Raw genomic sequence first — 14,219 nt, 5'->3', positions numbered from 1 at the left:
TCTACACCCAGGTACATGTGCATCTGTAAGTATAAAGGCAAATACCATCTATAACAAGGTCACTGGGACCTACAAATTGTGCTTCAGCTTGTCATATGAAAAATCCTCATTCAATACAGTACAGTCCTGTCATTCATGTTTTGTAATGGCAATTCATTATCTTTTTGTTATCTGCTTTTGATTTCCTTGTGCCATATAAAAGAATTTGCCTATACATGTATTGTCCACGGCAGCATGAAACCCAGGCTGGTTTAAAACACAATGTGCTGTCCTATAAAATGTCTCTCTTTACTTCCAGTTTCACCAGATTTCATCACTTCTGTCAAACGATGCAAATTTCCATTTCATACCAGAAAGAAAGAAAAAAAAAAAGATTAAAAAAATTATGGCAGACAGTGAGTGACAAAAAAGTTTGGGGGCATGCATATACATGTATTTGAAAAAGGACAATCTCCATTTTTGGAAGGGATTTCAGGAGTTCAGGATTTTAACCACTGAATTACAATCACTTACTGTTTGGTAACTCTTTATGCCGGGGAATTTACCTTTACAGTATTCACAATGTTCTTGGATTTTTTCTACATACTGTATAAGTTGTTATTTTCGCAAGGGTTTAATTTTCGCGAAATTCGCGAATCACAGTTGGATCGCCAATTTAACAACACGCGAAAGTGTCTCCATGCACTGTGTTAATAGAGCATTAACATAAGCATCGGCGTCGATTTGCAAAAACAACATCGTGCGAAAACGTCTATGACCTTGTTATTCGCGAAAATATCTGTACGCGAAAATAACAGCGTATACAGTGGAGACTTTGGGGTTTCCCCACAAATCATCCAATTTCATATGCTTTTCAATTTGAAATGCCAGTTCCTTGTAATTCCTTTCTCCACAAATTATGCCAATCATACAAGTGAAAAGAAAATACTTTGGAGGGAAGGAGATATACTGTAAAACCAGAAACATGATTTGTGGTACAAAAAAATTTTCATGAATTGCTGACCATGAAAAAATTACCAATATACTACATGCAGATAAATTGTGCACACATAAACTTTTACATGCATTTCACTTTCGCGAATCTTGGCTCCTCGTAAAATTCACAAAAGTTTCATGCACGCAAAAATTTCTGGTTTTACTGCGGCAGCTGAGAGTATCTTTTTCTTTCTCTGGATGTATGAGAGAAAACAGACATCTAAATCTTTACTTCTGTAGATGCTACACAACGCATCATGGGTCTTTGCAGCATTACCAAAATATTACACACAAACTTTGAAATTTGAAACATATACAGCTGATTCAGAGAAAAGCAAGATTTGAACATGCATATAGAGTGCGCATTGCATACACCGAAGGACCACTATGTCCCTAAATGTCTATCAATTCTGTGACTTCTGAGAATAGACGAATCAGTAACTTATATGCATAAGCGCAGGGACCAACACAATAATGACAAGTACAACTTGAGCATTGCTGGTTGGCTTCAAATCACCAAAGATTTCTCTAGATGCTCACAAATATGGAAAGTGATAATATATAATAATATTATAAGCAGTTTTTCTTTGAACAATCAAAGCTCAACACTTATGTCACAGAAGAAAAATGAGCAAAAAATCTTATGGATTACACTTGAAATATTTCAAGACATAAATTGCGATACCATTTGTAGCTAAAAAACAAAAGCTGGTAAATACATGCATATACTGAAATGTACCCGATACTTCATACAGATATCATTGGCAAGTTTTAATAGCATGTCTTTTTTTATATGTATACCAGTATGTACATGCATCTATAATATGACAACTACATGCAAACATCAAATGAATACCAGGGTATGTAGAAATAATGTTTGTGGGTCCTATATCACTTATATCCAAGATCTTTTTAAGCACAAACTGAAGAGTACAAGCACATCTTGCTTTGCACTGATAAATCATACAAATCATCAAATGTTGTACATGGTATTACTGACCCATTTTCTGGCATCTTCTAAAAGGACAGACCTGTAGTTGAGGTGACACATTTCATGACATGTCTGGATGTTACCTATTTTCCTCTAGTTCAAAATAGTAATATTTGTATATTCCCTAGGTTACATGCTATCAGGGACAGACCAGGAAAGATTGTACCCAATGACTGGTACTTGTTTGCATACCTCGTTCTCTATTATGCAACTTTTAAACTGACTGTAAAATTAAAAATGTACAGTCAACAACTATATAAAAGCATGATTTCACAAGTAGGTAGGAATTGCAATAGTCTAAAGTAGTCTTGGAACATAAATACTGCAAATTTCAGCTAATACCTGGCACAGTGTCATCTCACTGTGTCAATATCTCTAAACTATTTGTCACTGTTTTGTCTACATGTGACATGTCACATTTTTTATACCATTGATGCAAAATGTGTAAAATGTACTGGGTGCAAAGAGTACAATAAACACCTTTTTCATGAAAGTTACATAACTTTTTCATTATTATTTACACATATGAATACTTTCCGTGTTTCCAACAACTTTCATGTCTTCTGTCAGCCTCATTAATTGTATTATAGAATTCTTATTTATCAACTTGGCAAATATATCTACTACTTCCTTCAAATTCAATGACCACAAAGTTCAGTTTCCATCCACATCAAAGGATTTTGTGGACCTTAATGTGGAAAGAGTTTGTGTAAAATGTCATCAAAAGAAAGCTCTTTTTCTAGTCCAAATATTTGAGCTATACGTATTAGTTAATTGCCTTATACTTGTTTATCCTACTGAAGGACACAGTGCATTTACCTACCATATGCAAGATGTAATTAATATTTTTAGCCTTCTACACAGACATGTCAGTGCATACATTTACCCTATCATGAACACATTAACAATTTCATGTAGCAATCTTTCTTTTTCATACCATCTACCAACTCCAGATTTAGTGCTGTGATTGGTGAAACTTGCTACAGTCACTATGACACGTGATTTTATATCTTCATAACATGACAGATCCCGCAAGCTGCACGCCTTACAGGAGGGACATAAACTGCCTTACTAAGACTGGATAGTTTCATACTCATCATTGTTGGTCCTTGTAAGATGAACCTTCTATCAAGTCATAAATCCCAGCAGACTCGTCACATAGCTTGAACATAGGATGCATGTGTCGAACATGGGACGCACACTTGCCATGTCCTGTAATATGATACTTTGAGTGAAGTCCTGCAGTGTAATGGATGATTCTCATCGAAACATTCCCCATCACCTATGACCTCAACATTTAATAAGAATTATAAACATCCAATAATTGGTTAATATAAAAAAGAAACACACTTATATGGGGGAAAGGGGACACGTGGTCACAGTGTATTCTTATTACAAAGAACACTGATATCACAAACTCTTGTTACATGAGAAAGACATTTTTCTTGCCCCTAAGTTCTAGTTCTTGCCCGTTGAAAATGAGTCCCGAGAATACTCGGGCAGGTGTCTATGGGAAATGTGCGTTACAGCAATATTAGTCAATCATCAATGGCTTAAAACCTTGCTATAATAAAATTTAATACAACAAAGCAATTTCACTGATCCAAAAGAGTTTGCTGTGATGGCAGTCCAATGTACAGTGTACCCTGTAACCCTACACGTAACATGGTCCCTGTAGTAGTGGACAGGGTCTACTTCACATAATTATTGTCTCCTATACAATGTATTCCCATATAAAGAATGGTGGAAAATTTCCACAAAAATGTCTGAACTACTGCATGCTAGCTCAGACTCATTTCACATCACAAAAATTATCTCGTTTTGATTGCTTTCACTAGGCTACATGTAGTGGTGTGACTGCAGCATTTCAGTATACATAATGCAATGACATTCACATCTTCATAGCAGTTGACAATCAAACAAATGAATGCCTGACATATCCCCAGCATTCTAGGATCAATCATAATTATACTCTTTCCTTTCGTTCATTTGTGCAGGTTTTTGCTTTCGCTGTAACAAGGTTATGTCATGGTGAATACATTTCAGAGCAAAAACAAACAAAATTTAATGTAAGATAGACTATTAAAAAGTAATTTAAAAATCTTTTCATCATACTTACCTTGTCCTTTACCATCCCCTGCATTTCTCTTTTCATTACCCCCCCCCCCCCCTTAAAATGTCACAGAAACAAATCAGGCATTTGATAAACTAATTTGGCCCTGCAGAGGAATGAAAATAAAAGTCTTTGACAATCCCAACGTTTTTCCACACTTTGCACTGCACAACTGATTATTTCACTGAAAATACAGAATGTTCACTTCATAAAATACCTTGCGGGGATGCAATATCAAAACCATAGCACTCTTACGTGTCACTGTATTTCTAAAAGCATATTGCACCGTTATTAACTTAACAAGAACTAAAATTATGAGAATAAACAACCACAAAACTGCCTTCTAAAGACCAAAGTTTAAATGATTTTGGAAACACACAATTGTCCAGTCAGTACTTGGGTGGCAGGAAGTCAAGTAAATCACTTAACAGATCACAGATGGTAATCTATCAGCTTTTTCAATCTCTTAATCCTGCAAACCAGACTGGTAATTTGAAAATAATATCTCTAAATACAGTCCAACCTCAGTACTCTGGCCATCACTTTCCCCTGATCTTTCTAATACCAATAGACATGGATTGGCACACGATTGTCTTTGCATTTTCAGTTGGAAATACTGTTGCTAGAAGAATCAAAGACCAAGGGGAAAGTGAATCTCCACTCAAAGTCTGTTTCATTTCCACATAACTTGAATAATATAATATGCAAATATCATGCAAATCATCACAATAAATAGAAAATTAACATTGCCTTAAATATCCCCAACAGGTCTAGGGCAATTACCTCCTGGACAATTACCCCGTACCCTTCCCTTGGCCCTAATCCTAATCCTTATCCTGAACCTAATCCTAACCCTAACCCTAATCTTTACTCTAACTTTACCACTAACCAGTATTTAGCCAGGGGGTAATTGCCCTCTGGGGGTAATTGCCCGGATACGATCCCCAACACATCTTGCTTAAAGTGTCATGCTTGACCAAATCCCTCTTATCCGGTCATATCACTTGGATAAACTGGATGAGTGCCGATTTCCTGTCATGAGCAGACAACTGAGGTTGGACTGTACATCTGTCTAGGGCCAGTTCCCAGTCTGCATTGGGTACAGGCTTGTAAGGAGAATCAATTTCAGAATATTATCAATTGTGAATGGGTAAAGAGCACCATTACACCAAATCTTAGCAGCATCAGCTCTTGGCTCACATTAAGTCATAAAAGCCTAACACATTCATTCCTCCCTATTACAAAACATTGAACAAGCAGTGCTTGAGTAAATCTATACCTGGTAATCAGATATGGTGTAATTATCATATGATATTCAGAATATGTGATGGTTAATCTTACAAATGTTCTTATTATGCAAAGTAAATCCACAGATTGAAATTCTACATGGTAATAAAAGTCCAATTAGCCAAAACACATATTAGTGAGTATATATTTTGCTGGCTATCATGAACATAACCCTATGCCTCATGCATCACATACAAGACAGAGAGTAGCATGAATACAAAGAGCATTAAACACAAGTAAAGATGTGATAAAGCATGACGAGAAAATATAATCAGTTATATTTGCATCAGTCAAAACACATAAAACATAGGCCAGCAAAGCAAAGTACTGCTTACTTGTATACTGCATCAAAAAATATAGATGTAATCATGTCCCTTTCTCCAACTCAGTATTTAGATACAGCACAATAAACCTGCTAAAGACATCTGCAAGCTTAAAGTGTCAATTACATTACTTGTTCCTGACAAACAAGCTGGGGGGGGGGGGGGGGGGGGAAGAGTGGGAGACAGAGGTGCTAGCAGTGACCTTTGACCTGGCACTGATGCTTCATGACAGTTCCTCATCTCTGAAGTGATGACATCACACAGACAAAATTTCCATAAGAGATCTGGGGAAATATGTCAGCTCGATTGTATGTTGCACATCTTTCTGCTCTTTACATCTACCATCTTTTCTTTTCTATTCTTCTTCTTTTTTGCGGAATCCTTGAGATGATTATTCAAACCTAAACAAAACAAAATTCAAATTAAACCAGCTGGCTGAGCAGAATATGCAAGAACATAACACATCTATGGGTGGAATGTAATGATTCCATGTTCACATAAAACACATGGATTTCTCTAAAACATCAACACAAAAATATACCAATTCCTAACATGGGTCTCCAACAACACAGAGCTACCTTAGTGCATTATTATTTCAGTCACTGATATTGCAGTAGAAGCTCCTCTGCCTGTCTCCGTACTTCTTTCTCCTGCAAAGAAGATAACAATTTGTGGAAAGGAAAATCATTTTTTTTTTTTATTATTAACTGTTCAGGGGAACAAAATATCAGCATTATTAATCAGCTGCAACTTCTTTTTGAAACCTGTGTTGCAAATTACATCCCATAAATCAAACAATGTTGCTATTATGTTCTGAGTCACAAAAGTTCATTGCCTGTTTTTCAAAGTGTTGTCTTACATGTTCTGATGCATTATGTGTTTTGATGAATATACCTTTGATACAGTATAATAAATATCCCAGTTTGGGGGGGGGGGGAGGGTAACAACAAAAAAAGTGATTATGATGATATTAAAGATGCAAGATTACTATACAACACATCAGAGTATGTTTTATCAACATTGCATTCATTTTATGACTATCAGTCATGAAACATGATTTATGACCAGAGTTACGGTAGCAATAACACACTTTAGAGTCTGATGGAGAATACTTTTTGCCATCACACAATTCCAGCTAGTTGGTTTGACTGTGATCTTTGGTTTGTTTTCTCACTGGGCAGAATCTGAATTTCATATACAGTGCTCCACACTATGAGGAAACACAACTACATCACAATGTAACATGCACAAGAAAAATGAAGACTTGCTCTATACCTGAGTAAAATAGTTCTGTGTTAGTACAAAAAAAAAAAAAAAAAATCCTATCCCAATTAAACATGTGATCAAATTATAAATACTTACATCAACAGTAGAAATGCACTATGTGAGAAACAATTTAATACATCATTGCTAAAGAAGAAAAACGCAAGCAGTAAATAGGCAGTATGCGTAATGCACATGGTTTCTTACCTCAAAGCTCTTGCCCGGAAAGGAAATTGTCTGTTGCAAATACTCTACTGCAGCATCCGTCTCTCCTTTTGCAATGCAGCACTGGGAAATAAGTTTATAATCAAGAAGACAATATTTTACTACTAAAACATATGTTAATGATGTCAATACTTTACAAGGTAATATTTGGATTTATCTACACCCCATTGTCTATTTCAAATCTCAGAATATCTTTCCATATATTGAAAAGTGAACTGGCACATCCTGGTGCCTGAAAATCCATTTTGAAGTTGATGCTGATGCTGATAACCCTGCTATTTTCTGATTGCACGCTTCTGTGTCTGCCCAGATAAATCAAGGATATCACACACTTCTAGTCTCATCACAAATTTCAAAAAGGTAGAAACTATCCAACTATTGGTCTGAATATAATGCATACAATTCCCAAACATTCTACATATTATGTAGCAGATGAGGTGTTAAGCATATAATAAGAATAATAAATGGAAAGCGATGTTCACATTCTTATCAACACGGCGTAAGGATCGGAAGTGGTCATTCCCGGAAGCATTTGAAGAGACATTGACGAGACACTGTTCTACCAGCACCTGTATTCATGGAAGCAGGTCTCCTTTGTGGCACACTTGAATCAAAATTGGTCAAAATTGCACCATCACTTCACAGATGACGCTTCTCTCATGCAGGTGTCACTTACTGATACCAACAAGGGTGCAGGTATTGCATACAACGCACACAACTGATTCTGACATACATTACACAAAGCAAGCATCATTGTATCACACAGGCATCGCACAGGTATCACACAATCACTTATGGCTAGAAATCAATTTACCTTTGCCGAGTAGAACGGATTCAGGTTTGAAAACCCAGGTTGTAATTCCTCTGCCTTGTTAAACCAGGTGAGGGCATCGTCTACACTAAGGCTCTGTGGCAGTGAATACATCATTACTGCAGCCTTGCGCTGCATCCATCCCAGGTTTGCAATCTGAATACACCAATGAAAAAAAAAAAAAATCCAATATAGCAATATTGATCTGTTATGAGTGTACCGATATTGATTGTTATTTCATCTTACTATAATGATATTCTTTCTCATCAAAAACTAAACCAGCAACAGATGAATCTGTGAAAGTGTAAACAAAAAAAAAAAAACACCTCACAAATGCATTATTACACACTTCAACAGTTCCCTGCATATGGAAAGTCATTGCATGGCATAATGTAAAAGTCCAACAGAATTCCTTCTCTGCCTTCCTTCCTTTGCATGAATGTATATGAGTTGGTTCACAAATTCTCAAATGGTCATCACATTTATTTCAATGGTCCAATACTCATCATATTTTGTCACTGTTTCTATTCCTAACATACAGGGCAGCCTACACATCATGCATCTCAGGAGCCGATAACGATTCCCAAAACAGGGAAGTTCTGTCAAAATGCCAAGAAATTATCTATTTTTGAGGTAAACTTCCTGCAGACTCAGAGTGACACTTGGCAGCTCTGCAACATTTCCTTATAAAAAAATTTAAAAAAAAAGTTCCTCTTAACATGAGATACAGAGTGTCATTTGTGCCAACACATGTTGACAACAGAACTGTGCCTGTAGCTCCCAGGGTTGTATTCAATAGTATTGTAATTCTTGGTTATCTCCTTGACAAGCTTTCATAATGTGTAAACATGTCATCAATCAAAGGCAGTTTAAAGACATTCCATTGCATGAATCATTCTGAATCAAAAGTCTTTAAGCTTGGCAATGAAAATGAATTGCACAGATCGTGAGACATTTGTTGGACATGTTACTGTATAGGCTGTTATTTTTGAGAGGGTTTAATCTTCGCAGATTTTTTTGCGAATCACAGTTGGATCGCGAATCTAACAACACGCGAAAATGTCGCCATACACTAAGGTAATGTGTTTAAGATAGCGTTGGTGTCAATTCGCGAAAATAAAATCTCGCGAGAAAGTCTGTGACCTCCTAGTTCGTGAAAATATCTGTACGCGAAAATAACAGCTTATAAAGTAATACATGCACTAATATGCCACAAGGATCATCAGGATGGCAAGGCTTATTTTGGGAGGAAAGGCTTATTTTGGGAGGAAAGCCTTTCACAACTAGCACTGACATTCCCCCAGTTGGTAATCAGCTCAGGCAAGGCACAAGTGCTTGCAGTTAACAATAGATTCATGCATGCGCAATTGACATACATGTATATATAACAATTGATGGTGCTGACAGTCATCGTGTAGAATGTGGCACTCCAACTCTGTCATTCATGTAAATACAGCAGTCATAAAGTCGACACTATCACAAGCATGCTTGTATATCTCAGGCATTTGAGGATCCTTAAAGGGATGTCAATGTAGGCCACATTCAAGTTTCTGCAATTTTCATTCCATTGTTATTTTACAACTATGGAGGATAGATGCTCTTGGCTGCCTTGGCACCTGTCAGTACCTGTGTGTGTGCATGCATGTGTGTGTATAATATATTCAGGTTTATTTTACATGGACACTATGGAGGGTTGCACACTAACCCATTTTTTCTACTGGTCCGACCTGTCTGTCGGACCAGTAGGTACCCAGTTTTTCCACTTTTTTACTGGTCCATTCCTGAAAAAGTTACTGGTCCGACAGTGATTTTTACTTGTCAGGGACCGTCGGACCAGTGCCAGTGTGCAGCGTTGCACTATGACAGCATGTACATGCATCAGAACAAGCTCATACAGAACTCACAGCTTAGTCATCCAAAGGACTAGGCAATGAGGATGAACTGGCTTGGCCAGTGCTACAACCACTGCTGCCAGCGAAATTGAACCAGGGACCTCACACCTGAGAGTCTATGGTCCAATCCACTGAGCCAAAGAGGCTCCCTGATGACTATCTACAATGTATTACTTACATTGAAGAGGAATCTGCCATACAGGTGATTCAGATAAGGTTCTCTTGGCTTCAGCTCAATAGCCCGTTCCATGTGTGTCTGAAAAAAAAAAGTGAGAGCAAAGATATCTCTTTCAGGAATACACTGAGGTCTTGCAATATAGTATTATCTTCAGAAATGTAACAAAATTACATAACACTGTTCTTTTTACAGAAAAAGGAAAGATTGATGAATAAAGCAATTATTATACAAATATCAGATAAACCAAACTATGTGTCAACACGGCAGATCTCATAGAAATTGCCTATATCAAAACAATATATATATATATTTTTTTTTCCTCATGAAGTACCATTCAGGAATTTCTAAGGATAAACTATAGTAAGTTTTGCCTTTACTTAAATAAGAAATGCACAGTGATCCTTATCCCTATAATAGGTATGCACTGGTACCAAACCGCACACAGGGTTCCCGTTTAAAACCTGGAAAATATAGCAGGAGCCTTCAATTACTGACAGAGTTTGACAGCAAACTCCCTGTCTCTTTCTCGATGCAATAGATACAGCACAACTTCACAATTGCACATGATGCATTACTGCACGGGATGCTAGCATTGCAGCACCAAATGGTACGATGACACAGATATCATCAGTGCCAGGCAGCCACAGCTGTCGGCGGCTGGTACCTTATACTCCTTGCCCAGAGCGGCTGCCTCTGTAAAGGAGACCCAGTCAGTGATGATGCCCTGGGTGATTGCATAGTATTTGTGTCCCTCGGCTACCTCCTCGTTCAGATCAATGACAGTTTTCGCATCATCTCGGGCTGCACAGAAACAGAGACTGACTGTATTCAAGTACCAATTCGCCATACATTCATATAACATATCACAGTATTTCAATTCTCCATTCATTCTTGAAAAAAAAAAAAAAAAAAAACCTCTGTTAGAAAATGCCCTTGTTTACACGACACAAGACATGGAGTAGTACATGGAATTGTTGACTTTTTAAAACTTCATCAAAGAAGAACATCAATAACCCCTTTGGAGTCAAAATTTCCAAGAAGGATGGACAAATATATTTTTGCAATGGCACTCTGTCAGTTCTGATTGCATATGTGTGTGTGTGTGTGTGTTGGCACAAATAACACCAAACTCTAAATAAGTACAATAAATCAGATGATTCATTCATCACTTTTAAGCTAAGAGGGTAATTTCACAAAACCTTCTTCTGTATTATTATGCATCCTTTGATTTAGAGTAAATAAGATCACTTTAATGAAGTAAGCTCGATATCTGTAGATATCCAATAATTTTACAGCATTTGTCACTGTATGTCATCTTACTTTTTTTTTTTTTTTTTTTGGTGCTTCAAAACTACCGGAACAATATCACACCTGAAAAAGAGGAAAATTTTGTGATGTGACCTAGATGATTGCAATTTATGACAAGAAGTCACAGAGATTGGTATAGATGTCTCCTTGAATCTCTTATACAACATCTCATAGATCTTTACTAAAATTACCAAATATGCCTTACCTTCAAATACAAGTCTCCTTCTTTCTTCATCATTCCCTTGTACTCTGCAAAACTCTGAAACGAGCACTTTAGCTCTGGCCAGCCGCCAAAGGAAATCTGTTTTTGATGAAAACTGTTGTGTAAAGAAAGAATTGTATACATGTTCATTATTTTTCTTTTAAAACAAAATTATTTCAGAAGTCTATAATGATCACCATGGGTGCTAAGAAAATACTAATCACAATTACAGAAGCAGAAATAAAATTCTGCATTTCTGACACTTGTAAAGCACATACAAAAGCAATACAAATTGTGGCAAAATTGACTGTAATGATTATTATGATTGTGGTTAAGATCAACACCAGTCCATCATCAACTTCACCATCTCATGAGAGAATTCTATAAAAAACAAAAAAAAAAACAAAAAAAAAAAACAAAAAAACAAAACAAAAAAAAAACCATATAGAGCATTTTAATTGAGGAACATAAAAAAGGCTCATACGTATCTCATTCGAAAAAGAGCACATTCCCTTTTTCTCTTCACAGCCCTGTCGCAAACAGGGATAATTACTCTGTAAATGTTTTAAATGCGAATCCTGCTGGCATGAATCGAAAAGAACATAGCAATACCTATCAATACCAATCTTACCTGTGATTCTTTGGCAAGTAGTCTTCTGAGTGCTTCTTCCTGCTGAGTCTCGGAGCCAGCGAACAGTTCATCAATCTCCGACAGAAATGACATCAACTCCTCCTGGCTGACTGAGATGCTCTCAAACCCCTGCCCAGAACCTTTCCCCAGTTGTTGGAAAGGTGATGTGAATCTGTTTGAAATACAAGCAAGAGACTAGGGGCGCTGCTTACAGCCATTCTTTCATGTAGTGATACAGCCTCAGGTCTGCTCTTCTTGTTTAGTTTTTAAAGACAACAGGAAGTCATAAGATAAAGGTGTGAATGTCACATGAACCTGCTAATCACAGTATCCTCCCTCCCTTCCTCCTCCCCTCCCCCCCCCCCCCCATAGTAGCCTACTCTAGAGAGGTCTAGATATCAAGATAAAACCCTACAGGTTGTACAACTACAACTACGTGTAGTGTACCATTGTTTGGTACAAATCAAACAGGCAGTGAAATTATTACACGTATAAAATTTACTAATTTACTGTACCAAAAAGAGCTAAAGTGTCTGTGATCATGTGATTTCTCACAAGTTCTGTATCATGCAGCATGATCACAAGATAACTGTTATCAAATTTAATTGCATCTTTCTGTTTTCCTTATTCCATGACACAAATAAATAAAACACGGAATAAACCCTCATAATGTGGTTATTACTGCTGATCTGTAGCTGTTTTTGTACCTCAAATCAATGTTGAGCAGATTCAAAATGTACACATACTGCATAGACCTCTATTAAGCAGTTAGACAAAAGTCCTTTTCAAGCAAAGTCAAGTTCTAGTTTCTATCTGATCTGTCACCTGATGCCATTCTGTTTGTTTACAATAGCAAGATCAAGCTCAATGTCAGATGATCTTCTCAGATGGATTGGAATCGAAACAAGCAAAGAAATAAAATCTTCCATTCTATTGCTAATGCTGCTTGTTTTTGTTATTAAATCAAGATGAGTTCACAAACTAATTCACTTACCCTTCATTAGCTTCCTCAAAGTCAAGATCCTCTTCATCAGACGAACTGCCTGTGGGACGCTCATTGTACCCAGTTACACCATTCCCTTCTCGTTTGCTGATTGAACTGCCAGGCCTCCTGGCATTCCGAAGAGTCTGCACTGTGTCCCCATCTATTGCATCTGGTGTAAGTAGACCTCTCACTGCCTTCCACTCTCGCTGAAGGTCTGCTACTGCCACTCTCAGCTGCCTGAGTTCTGATGCAGATGAACGCGCAAATATGCTTTGTATAATGACTGAAGTACTTGCACCTACAAGCACTCCTATACCAAAATCCCTCCAGAACATTTTGGAAAATGTGCCCATCAAAGCAGCGGGGGCAGTGAGACGATAGAATGGTGGTTATAATATCGACACCGCTGCCGACTGACCGGTAAACTGGGAGTCGGGTCTTGGACAAACAAGCGTGTGAGTGCTGCTGCTATGATTGCGATCGCATGCGGTGATGATGGGCAGGCCAGGCCAGGCGATATATCACAGCATATCTAGCAGCTAGACCACAACAACGCTCTCGCGATCTCGCTCGCGAACAAAACAGGGCGGCGATGAGATGAATATTCTGTCACAGGCTCACACTCGATGCACCTTATCTTTATCTTCATGAACGCAGCTTGAACTTGTCGGCAGATTTACTGGTACCAGTCGTTTACGAAATTCACTGGTATGTAAATGGCAATTATTTTTACAAGATAGAGACGTATTTTGTCGGATCCCGTCGAAAGAGATGATAAAGGAAGTGATGCCCTCCAGCCATGGACGTGTCATCTACCACGGACACCGGAGCATATAACCAAAGATCGTAGCAACTACTACGATCTTTGATATAACCCACATCATCATGGGGCGATGACAATGTCTTCAGTATGCTCCGATCCTAAAGAATCTCTACCAGCACAAAGCTAACTACAATGTGCGACGTTGCGACGCTGTTTGTTTGTTTGTTTGTTTTTGTTTTTGTTTTTGCTTTTTACTGTTGATCATGCATGAT

The 14,219-nt window shown here is 37.6% G+C and overlaps 1 protein-coding gene across 1 annotated transcript; it reads right to left on the bottom strand.

The window, feature by feature from the left end:
* Positions 1–6,217: 6,217 nt before the first annotated feature.
* On the bottom strand, positions 6,218–13,563 carry LOC140231468 (regulator of microtubule dynamics protein 3-like). The gene is made up of 8 exons (XM_072311602.1): positions 13,194–13,563; positions 12,200–12,371; positions 11,572–11,683; positions 10,723–10,859; positions 10,059–10,136; positions 7,992–8,144; positions 7,160–7,240; positions 6,218–6,339 (listed from the first exon to the last, which is right to left on the bottom strand). Exons 1-8 carry the CDS (start codon positions 13,535–13,537, stop codon positions 6,289–6,291), a joined length of 1,128 nt encoding a protein of 375 aa, XP_072167703.1. The 5' UTR covers positions 13,538–13,563; the 3' UTR covers positions 6,218–6,288.
* Between the last annotated feature and the right edge of the window lie 656 nt (positions 13,564–14,219).

Source organism: Diadema setosum, chromosome 1 (genome assembly GCF_964275005.1).
Source record: "Diadema setosum chromosome 1, eeDiaSeto1, whole genome shotgun sequence".
NCBI lineage: Eukaryota > Metazoa > Echinodermata > Echinoidea > Diadematoida > Diadematidae > Diadema > Diadema setosum.
Note: the sequence above shows the minus strand (reverse complement) of the source record. Positions and strands in the feature narration are given on the sequence as shown.